This window comes from Manihot esculenta, chromosome 11 (genome assembly GCF_001659605.2).
Source record: "Manihot esculenta cultivar AM560-2 chromosome 11, M.esculenta_v8, whole genome shotgun sequence".
Classification (NCBI taxonomy): Eukaryota; Viridiplantae; Streptophyta; class Magnoliopsida; order Malpighiales; family Euphorbiaceae; genus Manihot; species Manihot esculenta.
Genome location: NC_035171.2, coordinates 25048058 through 25075175, shown reverse-complemented (window position 1 = coordinate 25075175; position 27118 = coordinate 25048058). Strand labels below are relative to the sequence as shown.

Sequence of the window (27118 nt, the reverse complement as noted above, 5' to 3'; positions counted from 1 at the left end):
TTTTTTTTCAATAAGTTACTTGTAACTATTTATAGATAGCTATATACTCCTGTGCTTAAAACATAAGAACTTAATTATACCTTAAGTTAAATGTGGTCTATTATTTTTTTCGTTGAAAAGAAATAGCCTATTATTACGCATGGTATTAGTATCATTATTATATGCTAACTATTTCAAAATTCAAATATTATAGGTATTAATTAAAATAATTTAACTGAAAAATAAACAAAATACTATATAAAAGCTGAAAGGTTAAATTAATGAATGGACGTGATTGTGGCAATGATATCACTAGTTTGTCTCTATATCCACCTTTCACGGACTAACTTTGAATCATTCTGCTATAGAATACCATGAAACCAAATCATAGAACGAAGAGTAAGATTAAGTTGTTTTGATATCTAAAAGAGAAAGGGAGAGAGACAAACTAAAGGAGATCTATCGAGAGAGAGAAAGAGAGAGAGATGGAGAAGTACTTGAGAGAGAACTTTGATGTTGATGCAAAGAGACCATCTGAAGAAGCTCTAAGGCGATGGAGATGTGCTGTTTCTGTGGTTAAGAACCCTCGTCGAAGGTTTCGTATGGTTGCAGATCTTGCCAAGCGAGCTGAAGCTGAAAGAAAACGTAAAAAGCTTCAGGTTAATTAAATTTCTGTTTTTTTTTTCTTTGATTTTAGTTTTTTCAAACTAATTGGCATGAATATATATGCGTTTTAACTGATCTAAAGTTTGGTGTTCAGGAAAAGATTCGAATAGCTCTCTACGTGCAAAAAGCTGCATTGCATTTTGTTGATGGTATGATTAATTTTTTACACATAATGACTTTTTGTTTTCTTGGCTAGAGAGAGGATATGATAGTGACAGATAATTTGGAACAAAAAAGTATTCTCTAAATAGACAATTATTATGGGACGATCATCTCAAAACATTTGGTCACTTTGCAAAGTATTTTTTTCATCTTGATAATAAAATTTTCATATGATTCAGCTGTTAATCGAGTCGAGTACAAGCTCTCCAACGATGTAAAAGAAGCTGGCTTCTGTGTGGGACCTGATGAATTAGCTTCCATTGTTCGATCCCACGATTCCAAATCCTTGGGATTGCACGGAGGAGTTGAAGGACTAGCCAGACATATTTCTGTGTCTTTAAATAATGGGATCGTGTCTACCGATGTTCCCAACAGACAAAATATATATGGTCTTAACCAACATGCAGAGAAACCTTCTAGATCTTTTTGGATGTTCGTTTGGGAAGCTCTGCATGATCTAACACTGATTATTCTCATGGTTTGTGCTGCGGTTTCTATTGGCGTTGGTATTGCTACTGAAGGCTGGCCAAAAGGAATGTACGATGGGCTTGGAATAATCCTTTGTATTTTCCTGGTAGTAATCGTTACTGCAATTAGCGACTTCAAGCAATCTTTGCAATTTAAGGTCTTAGATAAGGAGAAGAAAAATGTACTTGTTCAAGTGACCAGAGAAGGATGTAGACAGAAGGTTTCCATCTACGACTTAGTGGTTGGCGATATTGTTCATCTATCCATTGGAGATGTAGTTCCTGCAGATGGGGTTCTTATTTCAGGCCATAGCTTGTCAGTTGATGAATCCAGCTTGTCAGGTGAGAGTGAGCCTGTGGATTTAAACAAGAAAAGGCCGTTTCTACTTTCAGGGACAAAAGTGCAAGATGGGTATGGTAAGATGCTAGTGACAGCAGTTGGGATGAGGACTGAATGGGGTAGATTAATGGCTACTCTAAGTGAAACTGGCGAAGATGAGACACCATTGCAAGTGAAGCTTAATGGGGTTGCCACGATTATTGGGAAAATCGGTTTAGTTTTTGCAGTGATGACATTTTTGGTTCTGATGGGAAGGCTTGTAATGATAAAGACAGATAATCAAGAGATCACAAAATGGTCTACATCTGATGCATTACAGGTTTTAAATTTCTTTGCTATAGCTGTTACTATAATTGTTGTTGCAGTTCCTGAAGGGCTTCCTCTAGCTGTAACACTAAGTCTAGCATTTGCAATGAAGCAACTAATGAGAGATAAAGCCCTAGTGCGACATCTCTCTGCATGTGAAACAATGGGTTCTGCTACTTGTATTTGCACTGATAAAACTGGGACATTGACAACAAATCATATGGTGGTTAATAAAATATGGATATGTGAAGAAACAAAATTAACAAAACAAGATAATATCTTGTCTTCTATTTCTAAAGAAGTGCAGCAAATCCTTCTGCAGTCTATATTTCAAAACACTGCCTCTGAGGTAGCCAAAGGAAAAGATGGAAAGACCAACATTTTAGGGACACCAACAGAGACAGCAATACTGGAGTTTGGATTGCATTTGGGAGGTGAATTTAAAATCCATCGCCATGAGTCTCATATTGTAAAGGTTGAGCCTTTCAATTCTGTGAAAAAGAAGATGTCTGTGCTTGTTTCTCTACCTAACAAAAATGGGTTTCGAGCATTTTGCAAAGGTGCCTCAGAAATAATACTGAAAATGTGTGACAAGGTCATAGCTAGAGATAGCAAGCCAGTGAAGATGTCTGAAGAACAAAGAAAGAAAATCACAGGTGTCATAGATGATTTTGCAAGTCAAGCTTTAAGAACTTTGTGCTTGGCTTTCAAGGATATGGAGAAACCTCCAAGTGGGGATTGTATTCCTGAAGACAACTATACATTAATAGCTGTGATTGGAATTAAGGATCCTGTAAGACCTGGGGTAAAGGAAGCTGTAAAGTCTTGTTTAGAGGCAGGGATTATTGTGAGGATGGTCACTGGTGATAATATCAACACTGCCAAAGCCATAGCTAGGGAATGTGGGATCTTGACAAATAATGGCTTAGCAATTGAGGGCCCAGATTTTCGTAAAAAAAGCCCTCAGGAAATGCAAAAGATAATACCAAAACTTCAGGTTTCTCAACTAATTTATCACATTTTATAAGGGATGTTAGTATTTAGTGCTTACTGTGCATATGTTCTTGGAAAATTATTATTAGGCTCTTCATATTAAGAAAGTAAAAAATTATTATTTAGTCTATGTGACATACAGAAACTTATTAATTAGTTCTTTGATTTTATAAAATACATTAAAAAATTCTAAAATATTTTTCTAAAATATGAAAATTAAACAATTTTTCTCTATTGTTCCTCATCCATTATTTACATTTTTAAAAGAATCCGCTTGTTTTATATTTTTAAGAGAACCCGATTGTTTATATTATTCAGCAAATTTCCTTCTTACAATTCAATTCTAAAACAAATAACAAAAGTTGGTAATATTCAAAATTGATGCTTGATCCTCTGTGTGAACAGGTTATGGCTCGCTCCTCTCCTTCAGACAAGCATATATTGGTAACCCAATTGAGGAATGTGTTTAAAGAAGTTGTGGCAGTGACAGGAGATGGGACTAATGATGCTCCTGCCTTGGCCCAAGCAGACATTGGGCTTGCCATGGGTATAGCAGGAACTGAGGTTTGTTATCTTCTAGAATATTCGTGTCCCCTAAGCTTCTTGTCATTACTTCTAAAAGAATTAGTAGATGATTAAGCATGTAATCTAATTCTAGTACGTGTATGAGCTCATGCAGGTTGCAAAAGAAAGTGCAGATGTTATAATAATGGATGACAACTTTACTACTATAGTGAATGTCGGAAGATGGGGTAGATCTGTTTATATTAATATCCAGAAGTTTGTTCAGTTTCAGTTAACCGTTAATGTGGTTGCCCTAATGATTAATTTCATTTCAGCTTGTGCCTCAGGTATTTTTTTATAATATTTTTTTTATTACACATTTAAATAATATTTTTTTACTTTCTTGATGCAAGTGTATTAAATAATAATTACATAAATTTGCATGCTTCACAAATTAGGTGATGCTCCACTTACTACAGTGCAACTGCTATGGGTGAACTTGATAATGGACACTCTTGGTGCACTGGCATTAGCTACAGAGCCTCCTAATGATGGACTCATGAAACGACCTCCAATTGGAAGGAATGTAAATTTCATCACAAAGATTATGTGGAGGAACATTATTGGACAGAGCATCTATCAGATTATTGTTCTTGTAATCCTTCAGTTTTATGGGAAAGGCGTTTTGAAGCTAAAAGGTTCAGATTCAACTGACATCCTCAACACTTTCATTTTTAACACCTTTGTCTTTTGCCAGGTACCTCTACTGTCTTAATACATTAATTTCTAAAATATTTATTACAAATTAAGAGTAAAATGTTTTTTTTTTTAGGTGTTCAATGAAATAAACAGCAGAGATATGGTGAAGATAAATGTATTTCAGAAAATTTTTGATAGCTGGGTATTCTTAGGTGTAATGGTTTCGACAGTAGGTTTCCAAATTATAATGGTAGAAATTTTGGGACCATTTGCTGATACTGTTCCATTAAGCTTGGAGTTGTGGTTATACAGTATCTTAATTGGAGCTGTAAGCTTAATTGTTGCAGTTGTTTTGAAGTGCATTCCTATTCAAACTGACCAAACCAACAAGCTTGCCATTGGTCATGATGGTTATGAGCCGCTTCCTAATGGTCCAGATATGGCATAAGAGTTTACTTCTTCTTTTGTTTTTTATTTTATTATTGCTTAACAAAAGGATTTAGAGCAGAATTGTATGCTTGGAACATGAAATTAAACTTGAGAATTTTGTTTCTTCTTTATTCTTTTTATGCCAATCTCATTGCTTCATTTCTTACTATTCTTACCATGCAAGTTTACTTCTTATCATTCATATTATTATTATTATATTATTAAATCTTAATTATATTTATATTTAATTATCTTATTATTAATAATTATTATTATATTTTTTATATTATTTGATCAAAATAAAATAAATTGTAATATTACTAATATACTAAAATAATATATGTCTTTGTGTGTGTGTGTGTTCTTCATTTAATTTGTTTTAGAGGAACCTGGCAAAAGATAAAGGTATAATATGAAATTTTAATTGCTGTTAGAAAAAAATATTTAGCAAACTTTAAAAAAATTTCAAAATATCTTTTATTTCTAAAGCAATAGTACCGACTTTTTATTAACATTCTACCGATAACAATGTTATCAATAATTCAGTTTCGTTCATAAAATTATCGACAAATAATATTTACATTTTACTGATATGGATAATCCAATTTCATTGATAATTATCGATAAATATTAGTATAAATAATATTTATAACTACGTTATTAGTAATGATGACGTTGTGTCGATTCTTACCAACACTAATATATCATGGTACATTATGATAATTAAAATTTAAAAAATGTTTACCGACATTAGGAGATGTCAATTAAATTTATAAAATTTTAAATTTAAGTGATTTTTATAATTTTAATATAAATATAATACCGAGGACAAAATATTATGGACATAATTTAAACAGATAATTTAAAATTTTAATTTAGTATTGACGCCATATGTGATTGGTACAATAAAATTAATTTGTAATAAATTTAATTTTAGTTATATTACAATAAATCTGGAAATTTTAATTTTTTTTTTTATAATTGTAATAAATCTGTACATTAAATTTGTAATAAATTAATCGGTAATAATTATTATAATTATAGTTATATTACAATAAAAAAATTTCATTTCTCATCAACTTAAAATTTCTTCCCTCTCTCTCTCTCTTGCAAAATCTGTATCCCTCAACCTCCCTTCCTCTCCCTCTCTTCTCTCTTCCTCTCTCGTTTACAACTCATACTGTCTTCCTATCTCGATCCTAAAAGATAAAAAAATTACAAATTTTACTATTTTTCTTTATTTAGAGTTTTATAAATTTTCCAGTTATATATGTTTTATTTATCATATATTTTCTTTGTAAAATTCCATTTCCAAGTTGTTTTGATGTTTTGTAATTTATTTTTTCATTGATAATGTGTAGAGGTATAAATGAGTCAAGCCGAGTTTTGAAAAGGTCAAACTTGGTTCGTTAAAATTTTTTCGAACTCGAGCCGAATTCGAGTTTTATTCATTTTAAACTCAAGCCGAGTATTAAGAAGTTCAAGTTTGGCTCATTTAGCAAACGAGTTTAGACGAGCGAGTTTTTATCGAGCTGAGTCGAACTTTTCTCGAATTTAGTCTCGAATAGTTCATGAGTAGTTTAATTTATTTATATGTATAATGAGTTTTAGTTTAAAACTAATAAGTTTAAAATTAAAATAATTTTAGTTAAATAAGTATATCTACAAATTAGCACGTAAACTTATAAAAATGAGTTTTTAAATCTTAATAATCCAAATATATGCAAATTTAAGAGTGTAACTAAACTATATAGACCTGAATTTTAGAAAATTTAAATTTGGCTCATAAAAGTATATGTAGGGTTTGAGTTTATTTCTCTTATGATAGTAATTTCAGTTTATTTAACGAGACTGTTCACGAGTTTATTCGCGAGCCTGCTCATGAACTCAGAAATGAGCCGAGCTCACGAGTATTAACGAGTCGAATACTATAGAGCTCAAGTTTGGCTCGTTTACCAAACGAGCCTAAAAATTAAGTTCGAGCTTGGCTTGTTTAGAAATCGAGTCGAGCTCGATCGAATTTTTATCGAATCGAACCTCCAATAGCTCACGAACGGTTTAGTTCATTTACACCCTTAATAATGTGAGTCTGTGTAACATGTTAATAGTTTTGATTACAATAGTTATAATTTGATTACAGCTTTGATTGGCATGACTGAAATTAAAATTGATTTAGGTTTGAGTGGAAACTTAAATATAATCTCTAGTACATTATTCACAGGTATATAAACTGAAATTAATATTAGTTTAATTTCTATAATGAATTATACAACCTATAAAAGTCTGTGACCAGCTCCATGCATTTTGATGTCGCAGATACTTTTCCTTTTTTTCTCAGTGCCAATAATTGACTTGTAATCAATTTAACTTTGTTATGGCTATGGTTAGAACGAACGACATGAACACTGTGCTTCAGGATATGGCCTGCTGAGCATAGTTTTTTTCTTTCCGCTCTTCTTGTTGTTTAGCAAGACTTGCTCAGTTGTGGGAGAGCTACATTTCAGTTGTTCAACATTTGGAATCTATTCATCTAAATAGGCTATTAATTTTATAGTCTTAGTTTGAAATCTTAAACAACTGAAGGACAAGGCTTAAATATAGTTCCTTGAAGTAACTAACTAAGCCAAATGAAAACTGAGTTGATTACCCAAATCCCTAACTTTGTGTAAAAGAATAGGAAATTAACTTGTAATAATTTAGTGAAAGAAAGTAAATGAATAACCCCATCAACTAAGTATGATATGCAGGTATTCATACCCCTTCCTGATAAAATATGAAATCTATTATATCAAAATTTATTTTACATACCAAAATTAAAAGCTAGTTTATTTTACGTACACTGTGTGCAGCAAGGCAATTGTTGCATTGCTTCAGCAAGGACTTGCTGCACTGCACACGGTGCAGGCTGCAATCTCATTTCTTTTTTATATTTCTTTATGCATTTATGGCTTCTCAAATTAATCCATTCTTGCCTATTTGTGTGTATTTGTTGCGGTCTCATTTTTATTTTTGTATTTATTTCTGTAGCGAGTGCAGGTTGTATGGCTGCAAAGAGGATTTTTTCAAAGCGGTGATTTTAAAAAAGTCAACTTGAGATTTTCTGCAAGTACACTCGAATATCATATATGATTCCTATTATGTATAATTAAAATTAACTTGTCTTTAATATTTTTACGATTGCAAAAGTTGCTTTGATTGAATTTGTTTATGCATATTTATGGCTGGCAATTAGTTCTTTTTTTAAAAAATTTGATAAATAACTCTGTATTTTCTAATAGAGTATCCAAATATTATTAAACATAGTTTTGAATTGTCTTTATAGACAGTTCAGAATTGTATACACTTCTAGTAATCAAATGTTTGAATTATTTTTTCATATATTTATATAAATTCTACCAGTAGTTCTCCATTGTTCTCCAAGTGCACAACCTATTTCATGCACTTGGAGAACTGAAGGGATATACTGTTAGAATTTAATCAAATATATGAAAAAGTATCAATCGTGTTGTACAGTGAGATGATGCATTTTTAAATGGATTAGATCCATACCTATTTAATGGCCTACTTGCATATTGATATTTACATATTGCTGTAGGAATATAACATGAGTACTACTAGAACATGGATGTACACTAGAATAGGAACTGCATACGCTAACATATGCAATCAGAAGTCAATTGTGACTGAAAATGCAACACCTCAAAATGACAACTAAATTTTAGATTTAAGTACTTTGAATTGTAGTATATTTTGTAATATTATGATATAAAATACCATTATATCTTAGCCCAAAAATCCACAAAACATTAATAATTTTCATCTTCAGGAATTTTGTGACGTTTACTCTATTGTAATGAATATTTATTTGTCCTTTTATAATTATAATGAGAAGATAAATTAAAGTTACATATTTGATTTTGGTTCATATTATCTTATTATTTGTCCTTTTATTGTAACTCAGGTTTATTTGCAATATAACCATATATTATTATTGATCATAATATAACTTGCGCAAAACCAATACAGCACCTCAACAATAATATAACAGTGCACACTCTTCATTAATAGAAAAAAAGATACAAGATTTGTTCATTGCAGATTTTAAAGTAACATCAAAATATCCTTCACCTTCATTACAGCCTTACAATATATCTTCATAGCAATCCAAATTACACAAAAAAAAGTGTAATTATAAACCCTAAATATATCTTCTTCTTCTTCAGCATTAGCAACTTATTCTTCAACTGACATAACTCTTTTTCCATAGTTTTATTGGTTTTGCTCATAACTTCAAGTCTATCTTGTAAATCTTTTATCACAAATTCATATTCTTCACACTCTTCCTTAGGAATCTTCAAATCTTCATTTAATGACATAGCACTCTCTTCCAATCCTTTAATTTTATCCTTGATACTATTTTTTTGTCAAACCATTTATGTCATGACCTCTTTCTCACGTCTAATAAATGGTGGATCATACCATTGGAAGAAAGAACACTCATTACCCTACAAAGACACCATCCATTTGCTATTAACAATCAAACTAGTCTATTCAAATGCCACAAATTATCTCTATAAAATTGAGTTACCTCTCAAGCTCCATATCTGAAGAACCTGCGCCTTGGATTTCCGACTGCCCATGATGTATAAAGTGTTGCTCTTGTTCCATGTTGACAGAAAACCATCGAGTCACCTCCGATTGGCTTTGGGTGCGATCATCCACTTCCAAACTTAGACGACATTGCTTAATTTTAGATTCTTCAATTTATAGACCTCAACAACAGGGGAGATGTTCTCTTGAATATGAAGGAAAGGTTTTTAATTAGGAGTTAAACTAGGGTTAATTTTTAGGGGTTCAATTTGGAGGTTACTTTTAGGGAATAACTTTTAGGGGTTTAACTTTTAGGGGTTTTGTGTTAGACACGTTAACTTACATCGCATTTCTCAATTAGTAGATTTAACAGACAACTAGAAAATCAGGTTTTAATTGGCAAAAAAAAAAATATAAGGTATAATTGCAATAAAATAAAAAAATATAGAATTTTTTTAACAATTGACTCTTATTATTATTTATTTTATTTTTATTTAAATAAAAATAACAGATATCAGTTTTATTTCCTTTAAACCTCATTTCCATAGTTTTTTTTTTATTATTGAGAAGGAAAAAATAATATAATTGATAAAATAAGACATTATTGAATTTAATACAAATAAAAATATTTATTTCAAAAAACTGTTTTATTAAACACCAAGGACCATATTACATTTTACCTATTAATTTTTTAAATTCAATTTAGCCTATTGGTACGAATAATCTTAAAGTTTGGCTTTATTGACTAAAAAATAAAGTTTATGATATAAATGTAATTTTTTTCAATCATTTGAATTATTTTATTCAATAATCTTAAAGAATATATTTAAAAATAGAAAGTTCTATTATTATTATTATTATTATTATATTTTATTATTATTATATTTTATATATCTTTAACAAATCTAATAACAACATATCAAATATTCTCATGTTTCATTTATCTTTTATTAATAAAAAACTTAAGTTTTATATTTTTATAATTATACCTGTATTTTTATATTTTAAAAATCTATCCAAAATTAACAGCATTAGTTATGTAAGAGTAGAAATAAATTATTAACTAAATTACAGATATATTTATTTTAAAAAAATAATAGAATACAATCATTAAAATCGATAACTTTAAAACTTTTTTTACCATTTAATTTTTTTAAAATTATTATCGAATTACAAAAAATTAAATTATTATGGAAAAAGATGAAAGGATTCTTATTTACATAATTATTTATGTAATGTAACAAAAATTTTGTATTTTACAGTATGAATAATGCTAAGTGGATCAAATTGATCATATTAAATGTGAATCAAATGGATTTCTTTATAATTTCATACAAAAAAAAAATTATACATTTACATGATTATCCTTCTTTATAAAAAAAAATATATAAAAGCAAACATTTAAATGTCAAATTTTCTCCCATCTATTATGATAATTATAAATTTCAATACAAAAATATGAGTTTCAATAAAAAAAAAATTCCCATCTTTCATACACGCCCAATAAATTATGTCCCCTATAATAACTTGAAAGAAATGATTTCCATCTCTCTTCCTAATATTTTTCTTCATTTTCTATATTTATCTATTATTGTTATGGGAAAAAATGAGATTAATTAAAAAAATTTAACTTCTTTGTATATTTTTCTCTTTTTTTCTCTCAAAAATTATAATTTTTCAATACATAGTTTAATACCGAAAGGGAGACGGTGATCGGGATGCCAACCTTACCCCTTTTTTTTTTATTTAGTTGCTTTTGTTGATACTTTAGTTTTTTGAATGGTTAGTCTTTAATTTCGAGAGTTTTAAATTCCCTATAGTGTTAAGGGTATAGAGGTCTATATGGAAGTGTATGTGTTGCTTTCTTCGACTCCTTGTGCTGCTAAAAGCGGTCTTCTCGACTGGCATGCCTACTATCCAAGCATCTCTATTAAGCCCGAATGTCGTCATGTCCATTTCCAGCTTGTCTAGACAGAGCTTGTGCCTTGCTCTTTTAGATTGTATTGCATATTGTCATTCTCTTTATTGATTTAGGAGGTTAAGTAAAAAGAGGTCTTGCTACTTTCGCTAGTGATATAATGCTTTCCTTTTAGGAACTTTTAAAAGTTACATCTATAATTTTTTTTTTTTTTTTTAAGTTCTCTATACCACTCGATTCGTCTCATACTCATAGGCAGAGAAAAATCTATGAGCGGCTCATATTGTATAATATTGCAATACGAATCTAATTAAAATGATTTTTTTGTGCGCCTTATATTACATATACGCACTTTTCCAAATATAACGTTGCATTAGCCTTACTCGCACTTTGACATCATCTTATGACAAGCACACAGCCATTTTCTTAAGTATTATTTAGTTTGTCTTCAGTATTATTTAATTTAAATAAGTTATTTACTCTTTTGTATACCTAAACCTTAAAATAAGAATAACTAAATTTGAAAATAATTACTGGTTAAACTTTAGAGTATTAAATCATTCCTAATGCCATAATTAATTACTTCCAGTTAGTAAATATGGCAAATCTCATCGGACAAATGAGATGTGACTGGATAAAATCAGTAAACTATCTTATCCTAATTTCACTAAAAAAAACCTGTGATCTTAGAAAATCATTATTCTCAAATAACATTTAATGAAATTTGATAGAGAAAAAAAAAATCAACATTCTCTCAACTCCTACACATGAGATTAACACTTTCAAGAGTAAAGCAACTACTATGCCAAACACTGCAAGCATATGTTAACAACATATTCATGCATATAAACATGAATAATTACCAACATTTATTTGTTTGTAATATAATTCCATGTTTCATAAGCTATTCATTAGAAAATTCACTATATGTATATAAACAAACATGGCATAACAGGATGCAAAGGGCATAGGCACCTATAATTAAAACACCAGGCCAACCTTTGCACAATTTTATAACGAGGTTATGTGCCTATCAGCTTAACAATACACATTCACGAAGCACATTTTCTTTGAGTTGTGTTTCCCAGAGGATAGGAAAAAAGGAGCAGCATTCTCCAATAGACAGAGCAAAAGGGAACTGATAGAGAAACCAAAGTCTGAACAGAAAGGACCATAACCGTTATCTATCTGGACGTCCCACCCGCAAACAAAGCCAAGACAGCGCATGCAGGTATGTAAACAATGCAAGAACAAGAATCCTCTACCAAAGCGATACAGAACAGACATCCATAAGACAGTAAAACAGAAGATGGTAGTTGCAGAACTTGTTAAGAGCTTCCGAACAATGACAAGTGTTTATGATGAATGGAACTCTCCCATGTTTTTCATCCATACTCCACCAAGAACATGTTGTGGACTATATTTCAGTAAAATCGTAGATAGCTTGTGCCAGCCCAAAGGAATTTCACTAGTTTAAAGTTAAAAAATGATGTCCAATTAGCAACAAAGAAACCCAATCATGTATCCAAAAAGGCCATAAATAGTCACGCATCCTGCCAAAAGGTTAATAATATTAATAGGGAAAAAACCATAAATTAACAACTAGCAGGTAGCCTGTATAAGGAAAACAAAAAACAAAAAAGAATTACCCGATCCCATCCAATATAATAAGACACTGAAAAACAGGGTAACCCAAATGATCATCTATGTATCAGACAGCTTCTGTTCCTGAGTAAGAAAGGCACAATCCCAATGGTGGAACACTCACCATTAGTCCTCCAAATGGGCCTTCCAACAGCAAAACACCTCTCATTACTGTAATTGCCTAAGCAAAGTGGTGATATGGTTTCAAAGCTGCTTATGTATAAAAGTCACAAGTAACCCGCAGTAGTGATGGCACTCTAAGACAATAAGACCCAACTCGAATGCGCATGTCAAGCAAGCATAAGATCTATCAGATCAAAACATGAATGTCAAATTTAGCACTAGATAAAGCTGAATGATTCAGCAAGACAAGACACCAATAACAGTAACATGTCCATAATAATCTAAAAATAATAACAATAGTAAAACAAAAACCTTCAACAATTCATAGACAGTAGCACCAAGAGTTCCACTTCCTCAGTTGCAGGACAAACATTTTCTGCTAATTGACTGGAACATGCAGAGTTCAGTATTAAGTGGCATACCACAATCAGAAGTACTTCTATCCAGAACGAAATCCTCCCGAACCACGACGTTCATATGGTCCAGACCGGTCACGATTATATCGATCAGTTCCTGGATTTCCACGATTACCAGCATCCCTGTTACGACCACCAAATCGATCACCATTTCGATCAGGACCATAGCGACCACCACCACCACTGCCACCTCCACCACTATACCTCTCATCTCTGCCACCATACCGACCACCTCTTGCCCCTTCACTTGGACACTCCCTAGCAAAATGTCCAGGCTTACCACACTTGAAGCATTCTCCTCCTCCACCACCACCTGCCCGTCTGCCTCCAGATTCACGGTTCTGATCACGATCCCTCCCACGCTCACGGTTGCGATCACCATCATAATCTCTGCCAGAACTTTGTTGTGGCTGGGCTTTATCAACAGTAATCGTTCGCCCATCTAAGTCCATTCCATTCATTGCTTCAATAGCCTCTTCCATCGCTTTCTTCTCATCAAAAGTGACAAATCCAAACCCCCGAGATCGTCCAGAGAACTTGTCAACAACTACCTAAATCACATAAGAAAAGATAACTGATAACAATAAAGTGACATTATATATCATTTATTAAGAATATTCATCACAACATAACTTTTACAGATATTACCTTTTTCCTTAGGTACTAACACACTCTAAGAGACGAGCAATTCAATTAAGTCTTAATCCCAATCTAAGCTTATGCATACATCTTCAAAGAAATAAATAGCCACTAAATTTGTAAGTAGTAACGGACACATCATCTCATTTCAATCATATTTTCTCCTCGAATTGGATAAACCAACTGCAGATTCCAATAACAAAGGGAACAATAGCGCATATATATATATATATATATATATATATATATATAAACTCAAAAGTCTTAATCCCAATCATACTTTCTCCTTGAAATTGGAGCAGAAACCAACTCCAGATTCCAGTAATAAAGGGAACACTACCATCTATATAAATATAATAAAAGCCAGTTTCCAATTCAACAGTGAAATCCAAATCAATTGGAACCAATGTATTTTACAATTTTATCCTATTTTCCTCTGTGTGTGTGTGTGCGTATACATATATAGAAAACAAAGGATACTAGCCATAACAAAAATGGAGGGAAACTCCTTCCATCTCATTCTCGCCAAACAATAATGCACGTAAAAATAAGTAACAAAAATAAAAAAAACAAAACCATAAGAGGAACAAGAAAAGAGACTACAAGAAAAACATAGCAAGGATAAAAAAAAGAAATAAAAAATGATTACCTTAGCCTCAAGAAGATGACCAAACTTTTCAAATGCCTCTTTCAGACCTCTATCAGATGTAGACCATGAAAGCCCACCAATAAAACAGCGGTACTCTACCTCTTCTGACATATCCTAAACTGCAACGTATACTTATCACGAAGGGTAAATCTCAAAATTATCAAGAAAAAAGGGTTAAATCAAAAAAAGAAAAGCATCCCAATAAATTAAACAACATATATTTGAAATTAAATTTTTGAAAAAAATTTCAGCCAAAAAATGAGTCCCTTTATCGTCAGAATTAGCTAATTAAAGTTTATATACTCAAAAAAATATCTGTTGACAGATCTTACTGAAATAAACAAATTGGATTGCTCTGAAACAAAAGCCAAATTAGCATATACGAGGAGTTGACCTGAAAAGGCTAAAATTTAAAAGAAAAGGGAATTGCTTTTTCTGAATGAAAAAACAGCAAAAGGAAACAATAATCATAAGGGAATTGAATCGGCTTACCTAAAACTTAAAACAGAGCTGCTAAGATTTTTCTATTGGGTTTGCCTTACATAAAGCCAGAACACGAGAGAAGGCAGCATATCCTAGATGGTAAGCGGAGATACCCAGTCAACCTTTCTACAATTTTAATTGGATAAATAGAAAAAATTAATATATATATATAGAGTAATGGATGTGAGGTTCAATGTTTAATTAGTGTTAATAATTTTAATTGATTTTATTATAATATAGTAAATAATTTTAATGAATTAACAATATTTACTTTTTTTTTTAATAACAAATAGATACTCTATATTTTTAAAATTGAGCACTTAAATTCCTAAGTTTTATCACGGTCCAAATTAAATTCTGTTAAAATTATCGTTAAGAAAATAAAAAAGGATAGATTATATTTTAGTTCCTGAGTTTTAGGATAATTAATTGATCAGTCTTTGTATTTTTAAAATAGAACATTTGAATCCCTCTATAATCAATCCATCCAAATGAGAGAATATTCCATCCATAATTCTGTTGGTCAACAGATCAAAAGAAGAATAAACATTTTAAATATCTAAAATAGCATTATGAACACTTAAATCCTTGCCAATGTGGATAAAATATTTTATATTGTATAAACTACACTTTAAACTCTGAGTTTTAGCATAATTAATATATTAGTCCTTATATTTTTAAAATTGAATCATTAAATCCCTCTATATTCAGTCCAGTTTTTTCATCCATTATAGACATTAGTTTAAAGCTAATGGGTAGTCAAACTTCTGAAAATATAAATTTTTCCTAAAATACTTTTTATAAAAATCTACAATCTATTTAAAAGTTACTTGGTACCACTTAAAAATGGCTTAAGTTGCTAAAAGTTCTGAAATTATCAAGTAGTGGAGTATTTTAATGAATGAAAATTGAATAACAAAAAGTGTTAAAATTTAGTTGAATATGATAATCTGGATATAAATTAATGGGGACTTAAGTGATCTTTCAAATGAAAAATAAAGGATCGAAATGTTTAAATTTTAATAATTGAGTAAAAATGGATGAAATCCTAACTCCTTAATATTTTTAATTTAAAAAGGGGACAATAAAGACATTTTCATACTTTTAATTGTAAGAAATGGATGAGAAGATTGAAATCTAAACAAGTTGATTATAGAGGGATTTAAGTGTTTAATTTTAAAAATACAAGAACAGACCCATTAATTATGCTAAAACTTAAAGACTAGCGTGTAGTTTACCCATTTAAAAGGGTAACAAAGACATTTTCACACTTTTAACAGCTCTTATTTAGACAGATTGATTATAAAGAGATTTAATTGTTCGATTTAAAAAATACAGCGATCGATTTATTAATTATACTATAACTCAAGGACCAAAGTGTAATTTATCTAATAGTAATGACCACATTACACTCATTTAACTTAAAAAATCTCTTAAAAAAACCTAGCACTCTAACACAATAGCTCAGTTTCTCTCTTAAATATTTTATCTAACAAGATACATACATCTCTCAATATGCTTCTATTCTTCTTTACCCATAGATTTTGCCACTATAGAATTCTCAATTCCACTTAAATCTAATTTCCACCTCAATATTGTTGCTACAAAAATCACAACAAAGATCTCTATCACATGTATCCCCAAAGTGGATATGGAAAGCTCCTCATCACTACACACCATCCCTCATTATGTGAAGAATTTGGCTTACAAGCTGCTGGAGATTACTATTTATCTATATGTGAAGAATTTGTGCAAGCTTTTTCAACCTATAAGCAAAAATTCCTGATCAAAAGGGTTGCAAAGGCATCATGGAGCACAACCATATATATTTGCTGATTAAAATAAGGGTAGAACACGAAGTCATGCATCCCCTATTGCATGTCTGCAATCACGTGTATTTTATCCCAATTGTAACCCCTTCAGATGATCATATACTTATGAAGGAAACTTGTAAATGAATTATTAAGGAAAGAATCTACTTGTTGAGCATTAGTACATACAAATCCGAAATTTGGAGCTGAGGCATTGAGAGCAGCCTGTGTGTTTAAGGAAATCTTTCATGGGTATAACAATAAACAAGTTGTCATTTCCTAGGTATTACTTTTGATGATATTGTAATTGCCATCTTTTTTTAAAATAATGAAATTTTATTTTTTGAGACTTTCAACCTATTTTCTCCTTTTATCATCCTTTTGTTGTGCTTGAAAACTATTGATGAAGATAGTATAAAATATCATCAAATCAAAGGAAAGTGGCACCAGGTTGGTTTGCACTTAATGTGTTTGTTAAAATGATATTAAAAATTGTTAATGAAAACATTTCATTTTTGCAATTTTCTAGAAAAAGCACTCTTAAAAAGAAGTTAATTTGACTTCATTATTTTTTTAGTATTAGTTTGATGGTTGAAGAACTATTGGCTCTAGAGATGCTTCAAATATTGGAAAATTTGAGATATACAAGTGAAAATTGGTTGAAGGTAGTGGAAAAGAATGAAAGGGTATTTTTGAAAATAAAAAATATTTTTTATCCTTTGACTAACCTTTAAATGATTGAATTAACAGAATAATGGACGCAAGGACTTTTAGTTTGGATGGTTGTAAAATACAAGGATTTAAGTATTCGATTCTGAAATACAAAGACTGATCCATTAATTACACTAAAATTCAAGGACTAAAGTGTAATTTTCCCTACTTATTAGTTATAAAATTACCATTTTAATCCATAATAGCCAAAAACAACTAATGTTTAAGGATTTCTTGGGAATGGAAAACTTAGTTTTTTTTTTTAATTAGTTTTCTCCCTTTTAAATTATTTTATTTATTTTATTAAATTAATATATTTTTATTAAATTATTTTTACTTAATTTGATTTAATTTAATTTTAAAAGACAAATTGATTCCATTATTTGCTTCATTTTAAATGAAATTTTTCATTTTATTGCTTGTGTATTTTATTGCTAATATATTGCTTATGTTTTTATTCATTTAATTTTAAATTTTTTGTTTTAAACCCCTCAAACAACCCTTTAAACCATGTTTCCAATTCCAAACAGTCTATCTAATAGTTTTGAACCGAAATCGGTGGTTCATAAACCATCCTACAAAGTGTCCCATTTTGGTCTATTCTGGTTCAAGATTTTCTTAAACCTAAAAAGGTGAATTAAGAATGAAAATCACCCATTTCTAAAACATGTTCACTAGTAAGGAACTTGAAAACATTCAAATAGGATTGTGTATTTTTCCTACAGGTTGTATTGATCATTAATAATGTGGACATTGATTTAATTAAAAGTACAAAGCAATTTACTGAAATGCTCTATTTACAGAGGAGGTTGTACTAAAATTTTTACTAACTAGATACTTTTGACCTTTCAATTCAGGTAGTTCTCTGGTTGTAGGTTCTCCACCAACAATTTCCCCCACTTGAATTAATTAAATATTCAACTATATTTGATACATCGTTATTTCAATAATTTTAGTTGTGTTCTCGTCTTTACAAAAATTCTCTAAACAAATGACTAAGTGCCCCTTTTGTTTACATATTCCAATGTGACACATATGAAAATAATAAATACTTAGCCATTTATAGCAGTAATTAATTTTAACCTTATATATTGCAAGGAGTTTTTAAAATTAACCCGTTATATCAACTTTATTCTTAAGATAGTAGAATCGGCTATGGCTTTTTCTATTTATTATTAGATTTCCCATATAATGGAAAACTATTTTTTCAGACGCTGCTTATTGATTAATATTTTATGCAGTTTCTCTGAAAGGCTTGACAACCATTAGGCATTTTTTCTCAAGACTCGATGCACCACTTGCCAAAACTTCTCTTTTTTTATGCCAACAAGTAACATTGTCTTCTATAATATATCATCTTTTTGAAAAAACTATCTTTTGATTTTTTTTTTCCTAATTGTAAATTCTTGAACCTTTTTCTTTTACGTATCTATATGGGTAAAGTCTACATTCGAACTTTATCCAAATCCTCTAGCTCTACAACTATATCCTATGTGTACTTATATGTGGTATACCATTTTTCTAGAAAGTGGTCAAAGGAACCTTACCTCCATTAGCAAAACAACATCATGGCCTTAAGTTAAAGAAAAGGGACTTATTTAAGTTTCGTTCTGCTTTGAAATCCTACACACTCATAAGGTTTCTGATAGAAGAAGGTGCCACTTTTTTAGTTTCTTTTCAATCACTTTCTCCAAAATCATAATAGTAATCTTAATAGATGCTTTTTCCTATCGCTTAGACTTAAAATGGGATTGAAATAAGAAAAGTGATACCATTAGTCCTTGGTAAAATCTTTAATTGTGTTGCATAGTAAACAAGGTTCCTTGATCAATTATAATGTTTGTGGTATCCAAAACCTATATATGATATTTTCTTTAATGAAACTATTCAAGTCTCCCTATTTAAGTCTTTTAGCATGAACAACTTTAACCACTTGTATAAAGTAAATTGCAGCAACGGTAATGGAAGAATGATCTAAGGATGATAACAAATAGATTTTATGAATCAAGTCAATAACTTATCCTCTAAAAGGCTAAGGTTCGCAAACTGGATGCATCTCTTCTAGTAGCCTCCTCTTGATACTTCCATTTCTCTAGAAATATTGATGCCGTTTGGAATAGGTAATGCAACCTTTCAAAAATTTCATTCAAATTGCTTGAGAAGCCATCTCATTTTGATCTCAGCTTGATGTCTACTATAGATACCTTCATATACTTATTGCATCTTTTATGGCCTCTACATCGTTCAAACACCATAGCAGTAACCCATCATACAATTTTTTGAATAATGACCTTCAATGACACAATTCAAAGCTTCAATCATGACACAATAAGGAACTTTGGTTGGACGAGATTCTAAGTACTTCAGTCGAAGTCTCTAGTCATTTGGAATAGTGATGCCAATACTAAAAACATTAACTAATGTACCTCTCTTCTATAGACAGGTGCCTCCTTTTCTTGACTAAGACCATTCTATATATCAATCTTCATAGATTCTTAACCCATATCCCAACTAAGCGAACTATTTAACTTCTATGTTCATCTCTTTAGGCATATGAGTTAAGCAAACTTTTCAATTAGAGAATTCCTAACCTTAGTACTAGTCAATATCCTAGTGAGATAATATACATTGCTCATTACCTAAATAGCTATCTTGAGCCAACAAATATCCAATAAAGTCAAAAGCTGCAGATAAATGCATATGCAATGAATGTTATTCTTTAGGTAGGACCAACATTGGTAGCTTTGTAAGGTACTTCTCGATTCTATCAAAAGCCTGCTAATGCCTCTCTTCCCATATGAATTCTTATTCATGTTTCAAATTAAGGGGGTATAAAAAGTCTTTGGCTTTCCCTTCAAGGATAGAAATGAATTGTTTTAGGTGATTTATTTTCCCCAAGGACCTTTGTAATTATTCCTAATTCTTGGGTGGCCTTGCTTCTTGAATTGCCATTGCTTTGTTCTATTCTACTTTCTACTCTTCTTTCATATACCAGGAAACCCAAAAAGTTACTTGTTTTAACTCTAAAAGCACATTTGAGTAGAAGGATCTTCAATCAGGGCTATCTCAACCTTTGAGAGCTTTTCTCAAACGATCCACATGATTACCGAATTGTTTAAACTTTTACAAAAATATCATCAATGTACATTTCCATAAAGTGTCCTAGCATGTCATGAAATATCACATTTATAGCTCCCTAGTATATGGCTCTAGTGTTCTTCAACTCAAATGGTATGACCAACCATTCAAATGTTTCAATGGAACTAAAGAAACCATCAAGGAAATATAGCAAATCATGTTTGGCAGTGACATCAACAAGCATGTTTGCTATAATCATCACATACATATCTTTTGTGTATGCAATATTCAGATCCCTAAAATCAATACATATATATGCAACTTTTTATTCTTCTTCATTACTCTGAATTATCCTTGGTCGTGTCCAATTAAATTAGCCTTCAATAAGTTCTCAATATCTGACTTATACTTCAAAATAACTTCCATGGACATTCTTTTAAGTGGTTGTTAATGAGGCATAAAATCTTCTTTAATCAGCAATTAATGCTCTACCAAACTCCTCTGAAGACTTGGCATTTTATCATAGTTCCAAGAAAAACAATCTTTAAACCCATGAAGAAGTGAACTAATAAAAGTTATACTAGGATCCTTTGATGACCCAAGGTTGACTTCTTCCAGCGGGTCTTATACACTGGCAAGAATATTTGTAAATTTGTAAGTTTATAAGGTGTGGGGTCATAATCATATAACTGAAAAACACTACATCTTCCTCTTCTAGATTATCAACTCTTATTATGACACATCAGTTAATGCATCATAATATTCTTTAGTTACTTTATCACTTGATACTACTTACGTTCTTGACTTGTCATGCAATTCATCATATGAGACTATCGTTCTTTTAGTAGGTACTGTGACATTTTCTTTTGGAATCCCACTATTTGATGCCTTTTAAGTCTTCTTTTTTCACAAATTGGATTGGCTAATATCAGAATCATAAAATTGGGCCTTAAAGGCGCCTATATGATCAGTAAATTGCCTAGGGTCTGCCTATACCATCTCTAAAACATATCCAAAACAAAAGAAATTGATGAAAGGAAGAAGGTATGCACCAACTAGCATGAATGCAATCCCTCTCAAGGAATATCTATTAACTAGCTATGGATCTTACAATGAAAAATGTAGTAATAAGTCTTACTTCCAAAAGTTACCTCTACTGGAATGCCTCAATAATCTTGGATACATCCCGAGACTAGTAACTCTATAGTAATCAAGCCCTTTTCAGTCTTCACTAGTGCTAATACCACTCTAGAGACAAGCTTCATGTTCAAATAAGCTGAAATGTCTAATAACCTTAGATGCTTTCACGTCCGTTATATAGGTTTTTCAATGATTATCTTCTTGGGCTCCTTAGGATTGGTAAATTGAATTGTAACCCTATTACACACTTCCAAGTCCAGAGGTATTGGTTCAGTAGCTTAGTTTCTCTTAGTTTAGGTACTTGAAAAGCTAAAAGAAACGCTACATAAGTTATGTCACAATCAACAACCTCATATTTGCTTCCTTACACAAAGTAAATTTATCCTCTAAACTTCCTGCCGATTTTAGATCTTCAATAAAATTGTATTCAAATTTGCCTTTCTTCAAAGACTTGCTCTTTTTAATTTATGCTTGCCTCTTCTTAGCAGCTCCCTATCTTTGTCTCCTCCTTGCCTAAGTGCGAGTTAATGGTTGAGGCACCAGGATCAACTAATTAAGATGAAGCGCTCTAAGGGTGATAATCATCTAATCCCAGAAACCAAAGTCATTGCTACACATCCACATCAAACTAATTATTAATTATTTCAGAGTAAGTACATCTCTAGGTCAAAAATACATAAAATTCAAACATATATCTCTAAGATAATATTCTCACAATTCAATGAAGAGAAGTAATTGCTATTGAAAAAGGGAAATTGTGAAATTAAGAGAGAGAAGTGAATTAATCAATTCAAAAGGAAAAGTTCCCAACTTTTTGCACAAACGTTAGCACTCAACAACAATGATACTCAAATGGGTGGGTGCCGTTGTTAGTCTCGGAGAATTGAAATACCAGTTCATATGAAAATTCAAACAAAGAATAAAGAAAGAAAGAAAGAAACCATACCTTTACAATCTGACAAGAGCAGGGGTTGGGTAAGCGGCAGGAAGGAAGGTCGGGCGTGAAATGGAAAACGAGAGAGAGAAAGAGCGAGCGGCTGCCGATGGGAATAAGTGAGAGAAGTTTTTTTAATGGCGAGTGGTAACCCTACATCTAAAACTACTGGGACATCCATTTCTATTAAAAAATAATAATAATAATAAAAATAATCAACTGTTAAATTTTTATTAAAAATAAATTTAATTAAACTCTTTTTTACTAAGGTAAGTCTAATTTATTTTTTTTTTCTTATATTTTTGCTAAGTGGAACTAAGTCTTAAATTAATATAATATTTTTTAATAATAAAATATTAGTTTTTAATAAATAAAATATTTTTATAATAAAATTTTGTTTTTGTAATTTTAAGAATTATTTACTATTTTTATGCATTTTTTAATTTTTATATTATTTAAAATATTAAATTTTTATATTCCAAATTATAAAAAAGATATTTTATTATCAAGATTAATATTATATTAAATTATAACTTAATAGATTATGAATAAATATAATAATTTTGAATAATTTTAAACTCATCTACATATTATAAAATAAATTATTATTAACCGAATAAAATTGATTTGTATATATAAATTATTATTTCTCGTAATTCTTATATATATAAATTAAAATTAATTAGTGATATAATTAATCTATTATTTTATTTATTATCATATATTTCGTTTAAAAAATTAATTTATCCTTTAAGTACAGTGAATATCCATCATAAATTAGATAATTTTTAAATAAATTATTAATTTTAAGTAATTTAAATAATAAATCATTATCTATTATAAATTTAACTATTTAAATTTTAAAGTAAAAAAAGGTGCATTTTTTTGTCTATTATTAATTTAAACTAATTTAAAAATTGAAGTAAAAAACTATTTTTTTATTTATTATAAATTTAACTAATTTAAAAATTATACTAAAAAACATGCAGTAAATAAATATATTTAAAATTATTAATTTTAAATAATTTAAATAATAAATCATTATCTATTACATTAAAAAAAAATAAATAAAACTCATCAATTGAATAATTATCTGAATCAGATAATATACTAATTAAATAAATATAATAAAATTTTGAATAATTTTAAACTCATCTATATATTTTAAAATAAATTCAAAAACACCCATTTTGATTAATATAAATAAAAATTTCAAATAAATTATTAACTATTATAAATTTAACTAATTTTAAAATCAAAGTAAAAAACAATTTTTAATCTATTATAAATTTAATTAATTTAAAAATTAAAGTAAAAAACGTGAAGTTTAATAAATATATTTAAAATTATTAATTTTAAACAATTTAAATAATGAATTCATCGACTTAGATAGTTATTTAAATTAAACAATACAATAGTTGAATAAATATAATAATTTTAAACTCATCAATAATTTATTTAATTATAGTTTTTTGAATTAAATTCAAATATGTGCATATAAAAAAATAATTTTAAATTCATTTATATATTATAAAATAAATTATTATTAATCGAATAAAATTTATTTATTTTATTATAATTTTTAAATCAAATTTAAAATATGCATTTTGATAAATAAAATTATAATTTTTGAATAAATATAATAATTTTAAACTCATCAATAATTTATTTAATTATAGTTTTTTGAATTAAATTCAAATATGTGCATATAAAAAAATAATTTTAAATTCATTTATATATTATAAAATAAATTATTATTAATCGAATAAAATTTATTTATTTTATTATAATTTTTAAATCAAATTTAAAATATGCATTTTGATAAATAAAATTATAATTTTCAAATAAATCATTAATTATAAATAATAAATTATTATCTATTATAAATTTAACTAATTTAAAAATTATATTCAAAAAGTGCAGTTTAATAAATATATTTGAAATTATTAATTTTAATTAATTTAAATAATAAATCATTATTTATTATAAAAAAAAAAAGTAAAACTCATCCATCGAATAGTTATCTAAATCAAATAATATACTAGATAATTATTATAAAATAAATAATTTTAGGTAATTTTAAAATAAAACATTATTTAAATCAATTATTATATATTATAAATTTAAATAATTTAAAAATCGAAGTTAATTATAATAAATAAATAATTTAGAGACATAATGGATAATCCTAATATTATCCACTTCCCATTTCTCACTTTTATATATATAATATAGAAAAGGTTCACAAGTCGCTATGAAATTTAAAAATATTATATAATACATTTAAATTATTTAAAAGTAAAATTAAAAATATATACAGTAACATTGTATGATTTTTGTTTTTTATTTCTTAAACATTAAAAATATTTTTTTTTTGTTTTTCATATTTATTTTTTAAAAATTATTTGTATAAAAATAAATTTATACTCTATTACATAAAAATAAGTAATAAATTTTTTTAAGTATAATATAAATAATTGTACATAAAAATAAATATTAAATTATTTTACAGAGTATATGATATTATAATAAAAATTACTATTTGATCCCTATAGTATAGAAAATTCATTAATTAGTCTATTGATTTTGAACATACGTTAAAATATCGTTGAAATTTACAAAAAGTGTAATACCCGACTAGACTCCGGTATCGGAATTCCTACTGTCCGGTGGAATCTCGGATGTCGGAAACCTCTAGAATGGTAAAATCATGTTTTCATAAAATGTTTTAATGTATTTTAAGGTTTTAAGTAAGAAAGAAATTGAGTTTTGAATGAAAAAGACCATGGAGGCATTTCTAGGTTCGGCCGCCGAACCTCAAGTTCAGCCGCCGAACGTGGGATAGTTTAAGGGGGCACGTTAGGTTTCCGAATGTGGCTCATGTTCGGCCGTCGAACATGCATGCGTTTTGGAGTCGCCTTCAGCTTCCGAAGGTTGTAATACCCGGCTAGACTCCGGTATCGGAATTCCTACCGTCCGGTGGAATTTGGGTGTCGGAAACCTCTAGAAGGGTAAAAGCATGTTTTTATAAAATGTTTTCATGTGTTTTAATGTTTTAAGTATGATTTTAAATAAGTTTTTGCATGAAGATTCTTTAAGGAAAAACTCAGGTTCGGCCGCCGAAACTCACTTTCGGCCGCCGAACATGCATGGACTTTGGGAGGCACGTTAGGCCCCCGAAAGTCTAAGTGAGGGAAGTGCAGGTTCGGCCGCCGAACCTTATGTTCGGCCGCCGAACATTGCATGGATGCGGAGGCACATTCGGCCCCCGAACGTGGCCTGGCCAGCCACTATAAAAGGGTCCCCTTGGTCCGCACGGGCGAGCTTTTTCTCTCCCATTGTCGGCCAAGGTGAGTCTCCACCGTTCCTCCCTCGATCTTGAGTGTTTCCTCTAGATCTTTCATGGTTTTAACAAGTTTATAACTTTGTTTTGAAGATCTGTGAGCTTTGAGCAAGTTTTGAGTGCTTGGAGGTTCAAAGAGCTTAATCTCTCCATCTCCAAGCTAGGATCGCTTTCCTCTCGTTTCTTCAAGAGGTAAGGGTCGATCTTGAACCCTTTTTATGTTTTAAACAAGTTTTAAGTAAGATCTATGGGTAGGAATGCATGTTAGGACATAGGTTGAGTTTATGGGTTTTGATGATGTTTGAGCAATGTAGCTTGTTTGTGTGTGTATGAAGTGTTGTAGATGGGGTATATGCATGTTTGAGACCCCTAGGAACTTGTATGTGTGTTTTGGTTGAGAAATATGCATGATCTATGGTTTTGGGAGGCAGGAGGTTCATTTGAACCAAGTTTCTGCCGTTTGGCAGAAACCAGGTTCGGCAGCCGAAGGGAGTTTCGGCCGCCGAACCCCTCTTGTGAAGGCAGCTTTCGGCTGCCGAAGGTGCCCCCGAAAAGAGACTTTCGTCTCTGTCTGGCACTTTCGGCCGCCGAAGGTGCCGCCGAACCTAGCTGAGTTTCGTCTCTGTCCAGGACTTTCGGCCGCCGAAGGTGCCGCCGAAGGTGCCCTGTTCAGCCATTTCATGCATATTTTCTATGATGTTTTCATGATGTTTTAGGGGGTTTTTGGGGGATATATTAGAGTTGTGTTTATATATGTTTGGTCCCTCATTGGAGTCCACCTGTGTAGGTTCGGACCCGAGGAACCGAGGACCCCAGCAGTGAGTGAGCTGCTTCAGTGTCTGGTCAGAGCTAACCAGAGGTGAGTGGAAACAAGCTTAATGTTTTAAATCAAGTAATTAAATGTTTTGAGCATGTTTCATGCATCATGATGACATGTAATAGGCTGATTGCATTAGTTCACGAATATGTCGCATTGCATTTTATTTTTGTGGTTGTGGGTGAATGCTGTATGATCCAATTAGTCCACGAGACTTTATGTATGTTATGACAGGAAGACCAGGACCCCATGCTACGGCCTGGCACGAGGCTTTATA

General features: G+C 30.3%; 2 protein-coding genes across 6 annotated transcripts; one reads left to right on the top strand and one right to left on the bottom strand.

Moving 5' to 3' along the window:
• Window positions 1-141: 141 nt before the first annotated feature.
• LOC110626065 (putative calcium-transporting ATPase 11, plasma membrane-type) lies at window positions 142-4708 on the top strand. Its single transcript, XM_021771802.2, has 7 exons — window positions 142-638; window positions 740-794; window positions 987-2917; window positions 3319-3477; window positions 3593-3764; window positions 3876-4174; window positions 4250-4708. The coding sequence occupies exons 1-7, from the start codon at window positions 465-467 to the stop codon at window positions 4562-4564; spliced, it is 3105 nt and encodes a 1034-aa protein (XP_021627494.1). The 5' UTR covers window positions 142-464; the 3' UTR covers window positions 4565-4708.
• Window positions 4709-13010: 8302 nt separating this feature from the next.
• On the bottom strand, window positions 13011-22847 carry LOC110626271 (glycine-rich RNA-binding protein RZ1A). 5 transcript variants are annotated; one of them, XM_021772077.2, is made up of 4 exons: window positions 22694-22830; window positions 15017-15133; window positions 14525-14643; window positions 13011-13787 (listed from the first exon to the last, which is right to left on the bottom strand). In XM_021772077.2, the coding sequence occupies exons 3-4, from the start codon at window positions 14633-14635 to the stop codon at window positions 13260-13262; spliced, it is 639 nt and encodes a 212-aa protein (XP_021627769.1). In that variant the 5' UTR covers window positions 14636-14643; window positions 15017-15133; window positions 22694-22830; the 3' UTR covers window positions 13011-13259. The 5 variants fall into 5 exon arrangements, with proteins under 5 accessions (XP_021627769.1, XP_021627770.1, XP_021627768.1 ...); XM_021772078.2 differs by having other exon boundaries at window positions 15017-15099; window positions 22694-22822; XM_021772076.2 differs by lacking the exon at window positions 15017-15133 and having other exon boundaries at window positions 22694-22847.
• Between the last annotated feature and the right edge of the window lie 4271 nt (window positions 22848-27118).